The sequence below is a fragment of the Paroedura picta genome, chromosome 1, assembly GCF_049243985.1.
Source record: "Paroedura picta isolate Pp20150507F chromosome 1, Ppicta_v3.0, whole genome shotgun sequence".
NCBI lineage: Eukaryota > Metazoa > Chordata > Lepidosauria > Squamata > Gekkonidae > Paroedura > Paroedura picta.
This window is the reverse complement of record NC_135369.1, coordinates 159104798-159124567: the sequence shown is the minus strand read 5'-3', so window position 1 is coordinate 159124567 and position 19770 is coordinate 159104798. Positions and strand designations below refer to the sequence as shown.

The window sequence follows — 19770 nt, the reverse complement described above, 5'->3', positions numbered from 1 at the left end:
ATGGTTGGATCCGTGGTGACACTACCCAGCTTGATTTCACTGTAGAATTGAGAGACAAAAGGCTGGAAATAAACCCCTCTACAGCTTTTTGCTCCTTCAATGAGGGCTGGAGCTTCATACAACCACCACACCCCCGCCCTCCTCCCCCCTGCATAGCTTCCCTAATCAAGCGGGAAGAAGAGAATAGCCAGACAATTAAGTGCAGAAGACAGTGTTTGTTTCAAATCAGAAAAAAGGAAAACAGAAGGTCTGGGTTCAGATTGATCAGATTTCTGCAGGATCAACAGCAGAAAAAAATGAGTGCAGATTTAACCCAGGACACTGAATGAGACTTTTAGAAAAATTCCAGGAAATTTCTAATCTAACTATGCTAAATATACATCTCCTCCAATTTTCCCTGCAGGACACACTTCATATTCGGTTCAATCATGAACTCAACAGATCTTGAATATTCCAACAGAAAAGGTCAGTCACCCTGTCCCTCTTCACCCTAGCCCATCCAACCACATGGATTCCAGGACCTCAGGAATGATTTTTCCAAGTGTTCAAAGTAGCCACAAGAACAGAGAAGAATGTGGGGGGAATCAGTGCGCCTTCCAAGCATACATGGCTGGATCCATTACTTTTATTGGAGTTTTCTTTTTCTTTCCCAAGAACATTTCATCTTCCTTGAAAGATCACCTTAACAAGCTTTGTGTGATACAGACTAAGAAACCCTCATGAAAACGCTTATTATATTTTATAAATGGTCTCATGCTCCATGTGATCTTGCTACATTTTCAGACTATCTGTAAAAGCACCTCTTAACTTCCACAAATAAGAACTACATTAATTGCTAAATATCAGTCAATCAATACCAAAGATTATGCTGATTCTGCCACATGTAGAATTGTATTGGATATTCACCTTGAAGATTCATTTCTCCTGAAGTTCACTAATCAAGTTTTTGTCTAAGATGATGACCGACATATTGATGGACAGATTCTATTAACTAGAAGTCAAGTAATGAAGGATTTGATTTTGCTAAAGGCATAAGAACTGTTACTGAACTGATGGATTTAATGAAGCGTACAAACAACAATACTTTTATTAATAACATGAACAAGCATATGCTACAAAGGTGTTTGCAAGATCCTAGGCCAAGACAGGGAGTAAGATGTACATTTATTCCAAGTATGTATACTCTCCCACCCTAAATTAAAGCCCAATCCAGTGCTTATTTACTCCACTGCCTCATGGTTATTTTTAAGTTGCTGCCTCTACCCCATGGAACAGACTTCTAAATGCTGACATACTTCATCTTTATTAGAAAAATATCTACAAGGTCCCTGCTCTGAATACCACGAGCATCTGATCATTGAACACTGGACTCCCTGGGGATTGAACACCTGAATTTCAGCAGAATTTCAAACAACTCGGAACCATTTCGAACACTGCTGAGCACCCCACCTCGGCATGGAGCTGACGGTCCATCGAGTTCTCAGGAGGGGAGAAGGGTGGGTTGGGTGTAGTTGGGGAATATTGTTGGGGTTGTATTTTAATTTGATGTGAACCACCATGAGCCAGCTGGTCTAGGAGTGGCAGTCAACAAATACAAGAATAAATAATAATTGTCAAAGGAGTCCAAATCCGAACCCTACAGGTTTCCAGGGCTAGTGTGCACAAGAAATCAATCCTTCTTCAATGTTTATAGTGAAAGTCTATTTCAATACTTCAGAAATAGTTTTATCTTTAGGCAACTTACAACTCTAAAAGTCATACCACAAGGAAGCAAGAAAATCTAGTTTAACTATCTAACAAATTTGAAAATCTGCATCACATGGCACAATCTTACAGTCCCAAAGTCAAAGGCAGTCAAAGGCTCAAGCATTCCCTATGCTGCTACTGTGGTCTATGCTTTTAGTCCATCAGTATCCAAACAAGCTTTTCTTTAGGCTCTTAGTTCAATTATGTTTTTCAAACAATCAGCCTCAAGGGATGATAACAACCCAAGCAGGATTTGTTCTTTCTGGAACATTCTAGAAAAATCACTCCTGATTCCCCCTTCCATCCTGTGGGCTGCAGGTTCTCATGAAGAGCAAATTACCCCATTTCTAACTCTGGCCTTGAAGATGCTAAGAGCCAAGTAAGCAGTGAGGCCCAGTTAACACCTGCAAGATGGAATGAGTCCATTACTGTACACATTAACTCCTGGGAAGAATCAGGAGTGCTTTGCCTCACAACTCTATTTTCATAAGGGTTCTAAATCAGGATTTTTTGCTACAGCTTCATAGGCTTTGGGGATGCAGGTGTCTAAATCAGGAGTAGTTTGAGGATTCGCGGGACCCATAGCACCAGAGCCAGTATAAGGAGTTATGGGGCCCTAGCAGGGACAATTGTGATGGGAGCAGCTGGACTGGGGGCAGAGAGGGCCCCCAGGTGAAAAGGGGTGTCACTTGGAGAGTCCTTGAAGGGGGGAGGAGAAGCTATGGCCGTGATCCATGTGGGGGAAGGCACCACACAGGGCCATTGGAAGTGTGGGGCCTATAGCACGTGCTACATATGCTACTTGGATAAGGGGCCCTGGTCTGAATGAGTGTTAATTAAGAAGATTTCTGTCTATTTTTAACTCATTTACTGTTTCTTTTATTTTCTATTTGACCTTTTACTGCAATATTTTTTGTTTTATTTTGTTGCTCTCTCTGGGTGACAATTCGTTTGATTGAAAGGTGATCCTATAAATATTTTAATAGATCATAAAATAAAACATAGTGAGCTAAACAGTCAAGATCTAAAATACCATTTTGCCACTTCCTTGGAAATTTTCAAAGCTAAGACAACTTGCATTTTACTTGTAATTACAGTAATATTGACAACCAAATTATTGCCACAAATGAGGCTTTACAATCTCAGGGCCTTTTTGCACGGGGATCTTTGTTGCAAATTGTTTGCGGAATGAAAAATCGCCATTTAAAATAGTGGAATTCGTCGTTATGCATACCTGCCTTTGTAGTGGAATCAGTTGCGTTTTTTAGCGTTTCCCACAGGCTTCCGGTCTCAGCAGAAATCGCTAGAAAGGAAGCGCTATTGCCAAGCTCGTCCCGCCCCTGGCCGTCAAGCAGCCAATGGGCAGCCGTTAGCATGCTCCCAAACAGCCCCTTTCCCTTTAAGGAAGGTTTTTAAAAAAAAAAAAAAAAAACAGACCCATTGTAACGAATCTGGGTAGATTCGTTGCAACGGAGAGACCCATCCAGCTGCCTGGGGTTTTTGAGCTGTCGTTTGATCGGTTGATCGTTAACACGCTGCCTCAGAGTGAAAAAAAAAAAATCCCCCCCCCTCTCACGGGCCCGATTTTCGGCTGAATGGAATGTGTGAAATGTGTGTGTGAAATGTGTGTGTGAAATGTGTGTGCTTAGTGACTGAAGGGGAGGGACTGAAGCCGGGAATCCTCTGTTTGAGCTGTCATTTGATCGTGGCCACGCTGCCTCGGAGTGGAAAAAAAAATCCCCCCTCCCCCCCCCCCTCACGGGCGCGATTTTCAGCCGAAACAGTGTGAAAAATAAAGGGAAAATACATCAGCAAACGGGCTTCTGCGGGCTTCTTGTGACTGTAAACAGCTCTGAGGAGGGACTGCAGCCTGGGAAGCCTCACTGGCTAAACGGAGGCTCGCCGGTGCGTTGATCTCCACTCGCTCGGGGAAAAAAAAATGGCGATCGCTTCGCCGGAAGTTTGGAGGACAGGCTCAGGAGGAGGGACTTTGAAGAAACCGCAACAATGGGAACGCACAGGTCTTTTTCGCTACTGTTGCAGATTGGATGCAGGAGTGTATCGCTTTCCGGAGGGTGAATCCACTTTTTGGGATTCCCCTAAAAGCGCCACAACGAAGCGCTTTTTGCTGATTGGTTTCAGGAGTGTTGCAGATTGTCTACGACGTCGTGCGTTAAGGCAAATTAGTAGCGTTTTCAATTAGCAACCATTGTGCTATTTTGAAGCCGTGCAAAAAGCCCCTCACTTTTCCCCCAACACTCCTCAGAGGCCTAGGTCAAGAGAATGGAAGGGGTTAAACGCATCTCTTTCTTCCTTTGCCCAGTGCTCCCTCCTGGATCGCAACAGCTGGAAAGAACTCCAGCTTCTCCCTAGATGCCCGCTGGGCCCTTATGAGGCCAATCCCTAGGGACTGATGTGTCCATCAACTCTCCCCCTTCCTATGGGTGTATGTGAAAGGTCCCATAGGCAGTAGCTTTTTCTTGTGGGCCCACCCACACTCACAACCACACTGTCAGGTGATCTGTAAGACAATTAACTCTCAGAATATTCCCACTTATGATGCAAAGCAGCATGTGAAATGTGTAGGGATTTTCCATAGGGATGTCTGTAAAACACAATACGATGTCTTTTCCCACTGCACCATCAATTTAAAAAATATACGCCTCTTCCCTTTGAAATGGCATCTTGGCCTGGCTCTCTGCGACATTCTGGTGGCTGTTCCATGGCTCAGTGGATGACAGGAAAAACCGCCCACAGGCATGGCAGACACCATATGAACTGAAAAGTGTTTTACAATGGTAACAGCTCATATTTTGGACATGACTTGTGACATGTTTGCCAAAAAGGTTAGTCACCGTTAGCTTGAAGAATATGTGAAACAGCAGATTGTACACGAGAACTGGAGAAGAAAAACACATATTACCTTATCCCACACATAAATTTACACATAATCTCACAACATCAATATCCTTCTTCGAAACTGGAGCTTAGAAAGTTCCAGAACACTAGAGTCTAGCTTGGATGAAAGGTGCAGAGTAAAGTCCTATTTCATCATATCATTACATCATAAGTTAAGCAGGGTTGGTTTGGGATGGATGACTACCATGGAAAACTCTGCAGAGAAAGGCAATGGCAAACCACCTTTTGCTTCTCAATTGCCCTGAAAGCCCCTTGCTGAGGTCACCATATATGGATTGCAAATTGATGGCACTTAGGTGTATATAAGAGTCTAGCAGCCTAAATAGCTCTGACTAGCCCAACCTCATTAGAACTTGAAAATTAAGCAAGGTTGGCCATAGTCCAACCTCATTAGAACTTGGAAGTTAAGCAAGGTTGGCCATAGTTAGTATTGTGATGGGAGACCAATAAGGAAGACTGAGTTACTATGCAGAGGAAACCACCTCTTCTCATGTCTTGCCTTGAATACCCCATGGTCCTAAAGTTGCCATGAGCCCATTGCAACTTGATGGTCTACTATTATTATATAAGAGTCTACAAAGGCTAGAAGGTTCCCTCTAAACTAAGGTGACCCAATTTAACATTGGTAAAGCGGGACACCATTGACCGGGGGGGGGGGGGTTCTTGCTTAAAAATTTGGTCTATATGAAGCAACAAAAAGTTTCATAGAACGCAAAAATTGTATTGTAATATATATATTTTAAATTTCAACATAAGTACAATTTGCCAGGTGCCCCCAGATGTCCCTCCAAAAGTGGGACAATCTTGTCACCTTACTGTAAACTCATGTGGTTTGAATCAGTGCCTAAAGACAACACTTTCAAAAGATAACACTAGAAAGGTAATTATTCTTTCTCCCAGATCTTTTCTGGTTTTCATCTTTTAATCTTAATTGGCCCTTCATCTCCTTTTAATGCCTTGGAGCATTAGCTATATCAGATACTTGACCTTAACCAGTCATTTCCATAAAGATAGTCCAGCATTTTAGTTTAGTTTTGGGTGGCTGTGAACATCTGAGTGAAATTTAAACAAAACCTTGCATAAAAAGTGATAGAATGCATGACTTTATACACTGCATTCACACTTACTTTTCAAAAGCATATTTTGTGATTGATACCAGCTATTTAGTTTTATGGACTTCTTATTGTAAAATCTGGCTTAAGATGTATGTAGGAGGAATGTGGTAACAAATAGTACATCTCAAAGCATACACAAGTCTATGTATTCTGGTTTTTATTCCATATGTGTCCACATTTTACTTTACCTTCTTTTTCAGGTTGTGCTAAAACAGGTGCATAGCATAGAAAATGTTACAAAGGAAGTTTTTACCAGCTGCGTTCAGATGACCTCTTTAAGTTGATTGTGTCCTATTGGCTGTGGCCTGTTAAAGGTCTGCATGGAGGCTACATTTGTAAGCTGGGTAATAAACAAAGATTAGACTTTGAATATAACAGGGAAGCCTTTTTGCAGAGTTGCCAATTGTGCAGAGGAAGCCTCATTGCATGTGTAGTCATAAGCACCTAGGCTGTATGCAGATACTCAACTAAACTTCCATATTTCTCCCCCCACCTTTCCTCCCCTTATTTCCCAGGCTGAAATTCACAACATGCTTTCCCCACTGAGTCCAATAGAGGCAGCCTCCAAGCATGCTTTCGTTCCCCTTTTCAAAAACATGTTTTTAAAAAAATGGTGCCAACCTGAACCTTTGTTTTTGTTGCGCCCCTTCATCCCACCATTCTGCACCCTTGATTGCCTTCTCCCTTCCTCCCAAAGAGTCCTGAATGTAATATTTTTTAGACCCTGAATTATAACATTATAACGTTATAGCATTATACGCTGCTGTGCAAGACTACTTTTTTTTAAAAACTTCGAAACCGCGTTATAACGTGATCACCTTATTTGTTTAAAGGCAGATTTTTCCAAATGGAGGGAGCGAGGGGGAGGAAGTACAGGGTCAAGGAAGGGGCATTCCCAAATGATTCAAAATGGTGGGCTTGAGGGAAAAAACCAGTGGCATCCATTTCCACATTGGGCAGCCCCAAATTAGACCCCATTAGACCCCCCGATTGAAAAGATGAAATCCAGTTTTCTGGGGATTCCTTTGCTTGGGGCAAGTGAGGGGCAATTCAGGATTGTGCCTGAAGAAGTAAATTTTAGCGCAGAAACAGACAAAAAAGTCAACACTTTAAAAATGCAAATCTGAACAATAGCACTACTGCAGAAACAGTCTGAGAGACACTGAATCTGCTTTACATGCAGATCAACCCAGCTTCAATCCCCATCCTAACTAACTGTAATGATCAAGTAATAGACTATGTGAACCAGTGGGGACATGGGGAACCACTATCAATCAAAGGAGACAATACCAATCTTATAATGTCTGAATATGTTAGCTTCATGTGACTTTCACTCAAACATCCTAGCTTTGTTATTTAGTTTGCTCTTGCAAAGCTACTCTTCCTGTGCCATGCTAAGCAGGATTACACCCCCTTCTGAGTCCAGTGAAGGGTGTAGTTCTACTCTGGATTGCACTGCTATGTTAATATCAGAACAGAGTAATTTTGTACTGAAAGAATGCAAAATAAACTGTGCAATGGAAATTGCTACTGTATTGCAAAAGAGAAAGATATATAAAGGCATATACAAAGGATTAAAAATTATTTAAATCTTACTTCCTAAAATCGGTGCCCAATGAGATTGGGAACAAGACTTATTTATTTGTATTTGGCTTATCCCTGCCAGTCCCAAAATCAGTTCGGCTCATGGTGGTTTACAGTAACAGAATAAAACACAATATGACATATAATAAAAATAAAAAAATAAAATATGACCCTTCAACAGTAACAATAACCAAGACGGCAGGAAAAGAAACTAAAAACCCACCCCCTCCCCAATCAATCCCCAATAACCGCCGTCATCCTCGGGAGAGAAACCATGCCTAGATATCAAAGGCAGTGTCCCCGCAGGGCCTATATAGGGAGGGACCCAATCTTCCTGGCCTGGCCTGAACCAAATGCCTGGCGGAAGAGCTCCGTCCTACAGGCCCTGCGGAATGATGACAGCTCCGTCAAGACCCTCAGTTCTTCCAGGCTAGCAGTCTCTCCTCCCCAATCTCTTTCCCACCCCCAAATCTGATGGCAAAAATTAATTTCCCACAGTCACTACTTCAAAATAAGCATCCCTGTATATCTCTGAAGAACAATAAGATATTTTACCAAAAAGGAAAAGAAACAATATTTGTTTCATCTTTTATTTTAAATGCTGTGACCTTTTGAATGTTTTCTAAAAAGAAAAGACCTGGTGGTATCCACTGCTTACCTTCATCTAACGATTTCATACCCTGGCTTTGATGGTTGCAATTGACCTTCAAACAACTTTTATTACATTATATCCATAAGTTTGTTTTAGTATCTCCACTTGGTCTAATTACCTGGATTATTCTATATGGTTCCCTACAGGGAAATATACTGCTGAAGTCTGAGTTTTTAAACACTAATTAAAAATCATTACCCTGTGAATTAATTTCCACTCTTTTGTCTTTTCCTGTCCCTCCTGATAGCCATCTGATTTGATAAGCAATCTAGTTGTTGCCACGCAAAGATCCTGAACTACCCTGTAATTATGACTGTGTCATTCCCAAACCAACATCGGGTACCATGACTGAAATTATCCTTTAGCACACTGCATAAAACCCCTTTTGACTACCACATGCTTTTTTTTAAAACCCTTGTCCTTGGAATCAAAATGAGCCACCCTGTAACTAGATGTATTTCTTGTGCCCTGCTCCCATTTTATATCTTCTGGTTTCATAAGGATAGCCCCTATTCAGCAGCTGCATGAGAGTTGCTAGGCCTTGGTCACCAGCGTGGGATGGAGGAGTTAAGTTGCTAGCTCAAGGTTGGGAAACTCCAAGAGGTGGGTACAATACCATAGAGTCCACCCTCCCAAGCACCAATTTTCTCCAGGATAACCAATCTCTGTGGTCTGGAAATGATCTGGGATTCTGGGGAACCCCCTGGTCCCACCTGGAGGCTGGTGTCCCTAAGCTGCAGCCAGGTCTTGGAGACATTCCACCAATGACAGCCATCTCCTACCTCACAGGCACCCAAGAGTCCCTTGCAATGTAAACTGTTCTGCTTTCAAAACTAATCAGAGCTGCCCCACCTTAAATGGATGAGTCTGAGGAAGAGGAGATGCTGAGAAAACCTGCTATGTAAAGGAACAGTAGTTTTAAACATTCAATCTATAGGAATCTGGACAATTTCATGTGGCAAGAATCTGGCTTCTCATGTGTGATTCCCCCCTCCCCCATCTTTCTTTGAAATGTTCACACATCTGTGTATCTACATCACGCCATTCTGTCTGGAAGATGCAGGTCACCTGATCCCCTTTTTGCCATCCCCTTTCTTTCTATGAGCTCAAGGCAATGCCCTCTTCTCTTTTGCTTTTATGTCTGGAAATAATTGCGTATCTATTTGAGGTATGGTGAGACAAGCGTTTTCAGACACCCAGGCCACTAAAGCCACCTGAAATAATTTTCTTTTTCATTCCATTGTAATACTTGCCCCCCAATTCCCCATGGTATGTTATTTTTCCACAGGTCTGCAAGCCAACTCAGTATCTTCAGTGGACCAGCAGTCAGTGCGCATGTGTATGTGTGTGAGTGAAAGAATACAGAATAACATTATTTATTATTATTATTATTAGTAGTAGTAGTAGTATTATTATTAGTATTATTATATTTATTTCCCGCCACTCCCTGGGTAGGCTCGTGGCGGGTAACAGTTGTCTTAAATATCCCAATTAAAACCCCATTAAGAGACATTAAAAATCATAACATGGCGGCAGCCAATCACAATCTACTCCCACCTGCCAACATAACATTGGCATAACAATGATTTTTTTTTAAAGATTAAATGATACAGCCAAAACAGGTCGACCAAGCGACATGCACTCCAGCAACACACAAATATTACAAGATGGCCATACCGCAATGCGCGGTCCACAGTGGGTAACACAGTGGTCCACTGTTAGCCAGTACAGGGTTCAGATATGAGCAATTCACCCTTTCAAAGAATACCTTGGCTACTTCTCGGATAATCTCCAGATCACTTTCACCTAGAATTCTATGCATTTTGTCCTTCTTGTCTACACTAGCAGATTTTAATTTTCTCCAATATTTAACTGGTGATTTTTGCAAGTGGAGTAATCTGTGTGAGTGAGTATGAGAGAAAGAACAAAATCAGAGTCCAGTAGCACCTTTAAGACCAACAAAGATCTTTGTTGGTCTTAAAAGTGCCACTGGACTCTGATTTTATTGTGCTGCTTCAGACCAACATGGCTACCCATTTGAATCTACGAGAGAAAGAGAGCGAGATGTTGTTAAGTCACAGCTGACTTACGGAGACCCCAGTAAGGGGCTTTCAAGGCAAGTGAGAAGCAAAGCTGGTTTGCTATTCCCTCCCTCTGCAAAGCCTTCCTTGGTGCTCTTCCATCCAAATGCCAAGCCTGCTTGGTGTCTGATCAGATTGAGCGATACCATGCCACTCCACCCCCATTTCTTTAGCACCCAAGACACGGCAGTTCTTGGATGCAATTCACTACTGGATGTGCTGGAGGAGAGTTTTTTCACGGGCTGAAACTGAGCAGTTTGTCCCTTCCACTGGGTGTAAAATGCCGTGTTGTGCCACAGACGGTCCATGTGGATGCCTGATCCCACAGGCATCTGTTCTTCCAACTTCCCTATTTAGGTTGCAAGAATCTCACGAAACAGATGCCTGGGAGGCTACATCACACGTGTGGGTAGGTGATAAAGGAGAACACCCACTCCTCTGACATATGAAGTGTCTTGCCAGTCTGGAAAGTGTCTAAAATCCTGGTATTCTGAGACAGGGTCATCAGCTGAATGCTGAATGATATGCTGAATGATAAGAACAGGGTCTTGGTTTCTTTATAATATGGATTGGCTTATTTCACTCTTGCATGGTATACTTTCAAGCAACAACTAGAATTCCATTTTTTCAACAGCTGTGTGGAATGGGAGGGGTTGAGGAGCCCCTGCTTTGCATGCAGACGGTCCCAGGCTCAGTCACCAGCATCCCCACTTAAAAGGATCAGATGCAGGTGATGTGAAAAACCTCAGCCCTGAGACTCTGGAGAGCTACTGCCAGTCTGGGTGGACAATACCGACCACAATGGACCAGTGGTCTCATTCAACATAAGGCAGGTGCATGGATGTTTATGGAGGCTTTAAATTTCAGGGGTGAGAAGGCCTTCTCAAGATTTCACCACCATTAAGGAATAAATAATCAGTATTACGATTCGGGTTGGCAGGCACGTTGGCCTGAAGCAGCAGAACAAAGTCTGAGTCCAGTGGCACCTTTAAGCCCAAGAAACTTTTATTCAGGGTATAAGATTTTATGTGCACACTTCATCAGATCGGTGTGTATATATATGGAAGGTTATATCCAGCTTTCATGTTGTTTTTAAAGGTGCCGTTGGACTCAGACTTTGTTCTAATCTTTATGATGTAATTCTGGACATGCACTCTTGTTTAAGAACATATAAACCCATCTTGCTATGATTCATTTTAATAATTTCTGCATGAATCCCAACATGTTAATTCATTGCAAATAGGCCAGTGGTCCACAGTCTACTCTCTGATTTGTTAACACACCACCATTTGCACTGTTTTGCTACCCAAATTTGGGTACTTTAGTTGTTAAAAATATATTCTGTCTTGGAATGGGATAATAAAAGGGTCAGTGCTTCTAAATCCTTAAACATTATTCTCAAGTATCTGTTCCACTTAATATATCTGGTATAAGGGCTTGGAGGAGGAACTGGTCTCATGGCTTAAGTGCCACTCAGCGCTTAACACCCACTCAGGGTGGCTGTCCCGCCCCTGAGTGCCTCCTCCTCCAACCGGCTAGCCAGCCAATCATCTTCCATCCCCCATCCCTAACCACCCCTCCTCCTTCCACTTCCCTCTGAGGCTTGGAGGCTGCAGATCCCTGCTGCATGAGGGCTGCTCCTGCCAGTGAGTAACAGCTGCCTGCAGCCTTTCCAGGTCCTGGGGGGAGGGAGAGGCTATCCAGAGAGTTCTTCCACTCCACCCCCTAATCTAGTACCCGTTGTTTTTCTGAATTCAACAGTCTTGGACCCTAGTTTTTAATATATCTGATTTGCTGTGATTTTTTAAAAAATCAACAATTAAAAATGTCTATTACCATTTTTCCATTCTGGCGCTTAAAATCTCTTTGGATAAAGTCATGGCTCAGTAGTAGAGTACATGAATGGCCGAAGGCTTTCCCAGCAGGAGTCAACTGGTTGTTGATGGTTTTCTGGACTGTGTGGCCGTGGTCCGTAGTTATAGCCTCAGACATTTTGCCAGTAACTGTGGCTGACATCTTCAAAGGTAGCACTCAGCAAGGTGGAAATCTCTCTGTGCCAAAGTTTTTCTCCACACTTTGGCATGGAGAGATCCCCATCTTGCCATGCCCTACTTCTGAAGATGCCAGACACAGTTCATGGCGAAATGTCAAGGACTAAAACTACCAGACCACGGCCACACAGCCCAGAAAACCCACAACAACCAGTAGGATACATGCTTGGCATACAAAAGGTCCCAGGTTCAATCTTCTGCATCTCCAGCTAGAAGGATCAGTTAATAGGTGTGAAAAGCCTCTGCCTGTGACTCTGCCACTGCCAGAGAGAATAATAGACAGTTGTGACCTCAAGAGATCTGGGGACAAAGGCACTTAAAGGGAGCATCACGTGTTCGTATTTGTTCATGCAGCTGCCCCTTCTCTATGCCTCAGCAGATGCACACATGTAGTTACAGAACCTAGTATGGACATTATTGTCATCAACTAAAACTTGCACAAATTACTGCTCATCCAATTGTCCATCCAAGCACATGGCATAATGTTAAAGAACCTCTTAATAAATGTTTGTCTGCTTTTGCAATTAGAATATTTCCATTAGCAAGCAGATTAGCTGTGAAAATGGTATGGAGAGCTGGGGTCATTTAAAACGCCCGGGAATAGTCAAAATGTAGACCACTCAACATTAAAAGAAAACTGAAACGGCTTGGATTGCATCAGACTTGCCATCTCTGACAAGCAAATGTCCATCAATAGGCTTCTCGCCCCACATCCGTAGACTAAGATTCTCAGTGTAGTTATTCTGTTGCTCCATTTCTAGAGACTGGGGAGAAATGTCAAAGGGAGGTGTGGTTTTATTTTTTTCAATATGATTGTTCAAGACCCCGGGCTAAGACCAGAGGGTGAAAGAAAGAACGAAGTGGCCTTTGACGTATTATTTTAATAAATTCAGCAGTTTGTTGATTGTCTTTTTTGAGCCTCTTTGATGAGGTGAAGTCATAATTTTGCAGCCCACACACAGCTGTTATCACAATACTAGGCATATTCTACATGAATACTAAAGTACAAAGGAGAATATTCTGGATCCGTCCTTCCCCCCCCCCAAAAAAAAAAAATCAGTGCAAGATTTATGAATCTGCTGGTGGAATGAGCTTCCGGAAGAGCTGAGGGCCCTGTCAGAGCTCTCTAGGTTCTGCAAGGCCTGCAAGATGGAGCTCTTCCACCAGACGTTTAGTTGAGGCCAGGGTAGTAAGATCAGGTCCCTCCCCTTTGTATTCCTTGTATCCCTTTGTATCTGCAGCCCCTCCAGGCCAAACATTGCCTGTGGTCATCTATCAGCACAGCAGCAACTGGTATTCAAAAGGGCTGAGGGTTTGCATGAGAAAGTAGACTGTGAATTGTTGCTGCCATCAATTGTATTGCGATTGTATTGGGGTTTTATGCTGTTTTTATTTAAACCGCCATGAGCCAGCTGCGCTGAGAGTGGCAGTCTATAAATATAAAATAAACAAACAAATAAAATTACTTTTAGCACAGTTTTTTCGCATTTCCCTCTATTTCCTTCCAAGTCTGCTCTGCCTGCCTTCCAGAGAGTACAAGCAGAGTTATAGCCTTTCTTCCCTGCAGGTACACTGGCTATGTCAAGGGGGAGGAGGAGAATATAGAGAGACTTGTATTCTTATATCCAGCTTGATCTGGTGTTCCTCTTTGGACACTGCAAGCAAACTACTTTCACAGGCAAGTACTGCAAAAGAGCATCAAATGCAATTAGTAATCATAATGGATATTTCTGAAAACTACCAATGTTTTCATTCTGGATATAAATTCTGTGTTTTAGAAACCCTGCACCTTTTTTCCTCTACTCAGTAGAAAGAGACTGTTCTGCTCCGGCTTTCTTCTATTGGTGCAACTGTAAACTATACTGCTATATAAATGGTAAATACCTGATAAACATCTTCTTTTCCCTTCTCATTGCAGCATGTGTTCTCCTTCCTATTATGAAGTTAATTATTTTAATGCACAACACAGACAGCCCTGCAGAGCCTCTTGTGGTGCAGAGTGGTACGGCAGCCGTCTGAAAGCTCTGTCCATGAGGCTGGGAGTTCAATCCCAGCAGCCGGCTCAAGGTTGACTCAGCCTTCCATCCTTCCGAGGTCGGTAAAATGAGTACCCAGATTGCTGGGAGGTAAACGGTAATGACTGGGGAAGGCACTGGCAAACCACCCCGTATTGAGTCTGCTATGAAAACGCTGGAGGGCGTCACCCCAAGGGTCAGACATGATTCGGTGCTTGCACAGGGAATACCTTTACCTTTACCTTTTAGACAGCCCTAGATATCAAAGGTGAAAGTGTCACATCGACCTAATATGTAGAAACTAAGTTGGTGAAATCTTTCTCACTATGTTGGATCCAAATAGTTTTTCACAAGGGAAAAAGGAGTCCCTTCAACAACACAAAAGGGATCAATATGGACAAAAGATAGGGGCTGTCATAAGGAGAGAAATTAGGTGGGATTTGTTGGGACTTTGGGGGCTTGGCTTTGTCCTAAGTCCCTCTAGAGAAATAGAGCAGCAGAGTGACAGCATTTGTAAGTATGCTAGTTATTAGTTACATTTGTGGATGAGGCACAAATCCAGATTCAGAGCACTTTGAGGTTTAAAGGACAGTAATCTTTACTGAGAAAGATTATTTACAGAAATATATCATATTCATCTACCTCAGTCTCCTTACTGAAACAGAGTACAAAAAATTTAAAAAGTAGTTATAAAAGCAGCGCAATGTAAGCCTCTATGGCTAGGCTGCAAGCAGACTACATGCCCACACTTCAGCAGATGGAGAGCAGAGAGCCTTAATGGAGGATTCAGCTCCTTGCTTGAGCAAAGCACACACTAAGCTGCTCTTCCTGAAGAAGCAGGAAGTGGGAAACAGCCCACTTTTAAACAAAGGGAATCCCAAAGCATGTGTTTGGGTTTTTTCCACTGCTCATGAGTGTAACCTCAGCATTGACCACCCAGCACCCCTAGTGAGCACACAGGTGCAGCTTAGCTGCTTAAACAGCTCAACAACAGCCCTTTAGAGCTGACTTCACCAAATTACTTGCTGATTGCAATTCCAACAGGATTGAATGGGGAAATTGGCTGAATCCAGCATCTGGTTTGATGTGTTTTGGACTCCTCTTCCATAAAATGGTCAAACACCAATACAACACTTTGCAGTCCTCCTGAAATTTCTTTGCAAAATCATTGAGTTACAGGGGAATATGGTAGTGTTGTACCAATGCAATGATGTCAGTTCCTGGTTCATGCTGGAAGTGATACTGCAGTGTCCACATGCTTATTTGCCTGTCTCCACGTCGCTAAAGCTCCCATTGGTTGCCAGCATTGAGCTAGAATCCCTAAGTAGGTTTAGGGTGTGCGACTGGCCCAACATCACTCATCAAGCTTACAAATCAGACTAGGGGTTCCAACCTAGATTTTCCGTATCCTAGTCCAACACCCAGCCTTTCTCAATATTTTAAACTTTTTACCATTGAGAAATCCCTGAAGCATTCTTCAGGCTTCAAGAAAATTCAGAAGTAATGTTAGCATGACAGACCTTCCTGCCATGCCCCTAGAAGTCACACCAGAAGTGACATCACCCAAATACTCCCACCAGATAAGACCACGCCACTCCCACAGCACAGGAAGTGACAGCACAAAGATTTTTTTCAGAGATTTGTGAACAGAACCATACCTGCACTCTGGGCTGGCTACAAGTTTGCTCTTCTTTGCCAAAGAGAGCCTATAGTGGGAGCCTGCAAGGAACAGAATCAGGGCAGACCTATGTTTCTCCATCACCTCTACCCTCCCCCAACACCAGAAACAGGACTGTAGTAGGCCTATGCTGCTCTGTTTCCCCCCTCCCCCCAGTTGAGTTAAAATGAGAGTACTCACCTGTCTGGACTCCAATCACTATCACATGCAATGATTCTTGGCCAGCAAAGATTTGTATAGCTGGGGCTCCTCCCCTTCTATTCCCTTCTAGGCCCATCATTGGCCATTTTGGGATGGGGCTGATCAACATGACCACATATGGTCATATCATTTTTTAAATTAAAAATATATATAAAAAATTAACTCCACCCAATCAGCAAAACCTTTTTGCGGCAGTCACGAAACCCTAGAGTTTCATGAAACCCCAGTTGAGAAAGCCTGCTGCAACCTCTACACCACACTTTTTGTGTGTAAGAGGCTGAAGCCTTCCTCCTACACTTTGGAAAAAAAAGAACGATGTATTATTCACTCTTGCTCACTGTTTTCTGCTTGGAAGATAATCTAAAGGTCATGTGCATCTTTGAGGAGGAGATGATTACAGCTGACACAAGTCAATACAACCCGCACAAAGGAAGGAGCAGAATGCAAGCCTTGTTTAAGACAAATAACAATCAAACAGTAAAACTCAATGAATGAGAAATTGATTGTCTTTTGTCTCTTTGTACCAGATGTAGCTTGAGAAAAAATGGAACTTCGAAGGGATTGTCGTAGCACTAAATAACTGTGTGGCCCAGGACAAATCAATTAAGCCTGACTTCTTCCAACTGCTATGCCAAATATATGGTTTGAGGATTGATGCTCTTTTATGCGTTGGCATTGATGGGGAAAGATGCAGCAAGGATTTACTGGTGTCTCTGTGCTTTGGGCTCCTTGTCCATAAAATGGCAAAACACTGGGTTTCTCTTACACACTATTCTGATATTAGTTTGATAGCAAGGAAATCCATTCTCGTTTGAACACCGTGAATAACATAATAAATCAACACCGAATTAAGAAACATCCATTACAAATCTGGAATATAAAGAAATAGCTAAGAAGTCTAATCCATAGCATCTAAATCAACCTGTTCTTTGGCTTTAAGCAATGGATTCCCTCAGTGGTTGTCACTAGGCAACTACAGAATTCCAAGCTTTGCTCTGTCAGCAAAGGGCAGGGGTAGGGGCTAGGATCTCCAAGGCCCTCACTCCAGTTGCCATCTACTTAGCCTCAGCTCATGAAGGCACCCAAACAACTTTATGTAAAGATAACCATGGTGATCAAGTAGGCTCATATGGGAGAAGGTGGCCCTTAAAATATATTGGCCTAAGCCATACAGGACCTTAAAAATCAAAACCAGCTCCTTGACTTGGGCTTGAAAGCTGATTAGAGCCAATGTAGGTGGAACAAGACCGGAAAGAGATGGCCCCTACAACCCACTCCAGTCACCAGTCTAGCTGCAGTGTTCTGTACCAGCTGTAGCTTCCAGACACTCTTCAAAGACTCATACTGCAGTAGTCTAACCCAGTGGTCCCCAGCCTTTTTCTGGCTGGGGACCAGCGGGGCAACTGCCCCGCCTGCGCAGCACGCATGCGCGGCCGGGCCGCACATGCGTGGCACTTTCGCGCATGCGCAATTGCGGCCCTGATTCCTCTCCCCCCCTCCCGCAGTAAGAAGCTTCCCGGGCCACAAGCTTGCGGCCCGGGGAAGTTTTTACTGCGGGGGGCGGGGGGGGGAACCGCGGCCCGGTGCCCTGGCTATTGCAGCCCGGCACCGGGCCGCAGACTGCAGGTTGGGGACCACTGGTCTAACCTTTATGGGGGTACAGCTAATGACTAGATACCATGATCCATCAGCAGGAAGCATTGATGGTAATGGACATTACCCAAGTCTCCCCCCGTCCCCATGTAGAACTAGGCTTGCAGTTCTACATGGACAAATACACTTATGGCTTCATGGAGAGAAGAGAACAAGAAAGCCCTTCCTGACTCTTCCATCAGCAGAGCTGCACTAGCAGAAGAGTGAGGACTGGGTGATTTCCCCCCATTGTTGCAGCATTCAAACCTACATTATTGACATGGCTGCCAAGACCCCAGAATCACATTTCCCAAGATTTGGATATGTCTGTTCTGGTAAACGTCTGTTCTGGTAAAATTTACAGATTCGAGACAATATCTTATATTTTACACTGTTGGGGAACTGGTAATTGTTTGGCTTGCTACAAGATCATATGACCTTATTTTTTCAACAAGGCTTAGCAACTGTTGCACAGGACGTCTTAATTGCTGTTCACATTAAAGTTCTTTGAAGTTGTTCCTCATTCTGGCAGCCTTTATCTATGGAGCAGAAATAACACACTGACAAATCATAGGATCCAACCCGTTACTTTCCCACTGTGCTTGAAAGATTCCTGGAGGCATCTGGCTGTCCAGTCTGGGAAGCAGAATGCTGAATCCTTAGTTTAACCCAGCAGGTTTTCTCAGCATGTATTTGCTGTAAGAAAACACCAATGTAACAAGACACTGCTCTCTTAACTTCAGTCCTCCAACCACCATCTGCAATATATGCATTGTAGTCCTGGACTGTTATGAGGATCACTGAGGTAATATATGTGAAGCACTTCAAAGACTTGAAATGTGCTATATAAACGCTAAAGATGATGATTATGTACTCCATAATCTCCAAAAGGAAATATGTCTAACTCCCTTCCTCTCCCCCAAGCCATATTACTCCAAGGGAAACGAATAAATCAGGATGAAGCCACACAGTGTTTTAAATAATTAAAAACACAAGTCTGGAGAGCACCAATAGCAAAAGCATTCACAGACCAAAGAACATATGCTGAGCATGACTAAACCACTTGTAATCTAACCTATTAAATGACAAGCGGGAATGACTTTCATCTTCCAGGCTTCTAGCAAATGTACACACTGAGCAAATGTCCAAGAGAAATTTACTTCTAAAGAAAAAAAAAATTCAACACATTAATGTCAACACATGTTAATAATTCTAGTCACCCAGCTTGTCCTGGTGGTAAATCATGTAGCTGAAGCCAATAACAGCTTAATGGGCTGGTATCTGTTCAATAGCTTGCACATATCACTGACAACTGGGCCAGATGGACCACTCATATTCCATCCTCCCTCTTCAATCAATGTTTTCTTCTTCTGGATATTGCAAAGTTCTTCAGAAACTAACTCCCACAGAAACACCAGTGTAAGCTTTGCATGACACATTTTGTGTAATGGCTCCCAACAGTCACCACAGATACTACTGTCTTATTAACACTCTCTTCCAAACGTAAGAGCCCTATAGGATTTGAAGAAGGTTCTAAGTAATTCAGCATCCAGTTTCTGGAAGTAGTCAGATAATGCTTCTGGGAAATTCAACAGCAATGTCTTTTCCTTTGGAGACACATTTAATGAACGACTGTTCTTGATATTTGCAACTGCTGCTGTTGACTCCCCACCCCCTTCTTACCAGAAAGCCAAAGGTACAGCCTGATACTAGTTCCACCCAGTACCACTACCTATTCTACACAGGCTACAGAAAAGACACCTTAAGCACAAATGGCTGCCAGGGGGTGGTGCAGCCTACCACAAAATGGCTACCATAGAGGTTACACCACTTCAGAAAATATTAGGAGGTTCCAGACCAAGTGTCTACTCATAATGAGGACAGCTGTTTTGAAATGGGTGCTCACATTAAATGAAAGATGAAACTTACCGGGTTCTTCTGAACCACCTCCTGTTCCAATGGGATGGAAGAAAGCCAGGACTGACATCTTGGGGAGAAGAAAATAGGCAAGAAGCACATTAATGGGTAGTATGGTTGGGGATCATTGCCTTAAAGGACCTGAAATATATATACCGTATTTGCCGGCATATAAGATG

At 43.0% G+C, this 19770-nt stretch overlaps 1 protein-coding gene across 4 annotated transcripts in view; it reads right to left on the bottom strand.

The window, feature by feature from the left end:
• The window catches only part of LOC143845327 (uncharacterized), a 467259-nt gene that overhangs the window by 306136 nt on the left and 141353 nt on the right, over nt 1-19770 (bottom strand). For 3 of the 4 annotated variants that reach the window (XM_077300105.1, XM_077300183.1, XM_077300016.1), the window contains one exon: nt 19604-19661. In XM_077300105.1, the coding sequence (XP_077156220.1) occupies nt 19604-19661 (58 nt within the window). Of the gene's footprint in view, nt 1-18016; nt 18214-19603; nt 19662-19770 lie in introns of those variants that run through there. The other variant, XR_013224793.1, reaches the window with a different exon arrangement.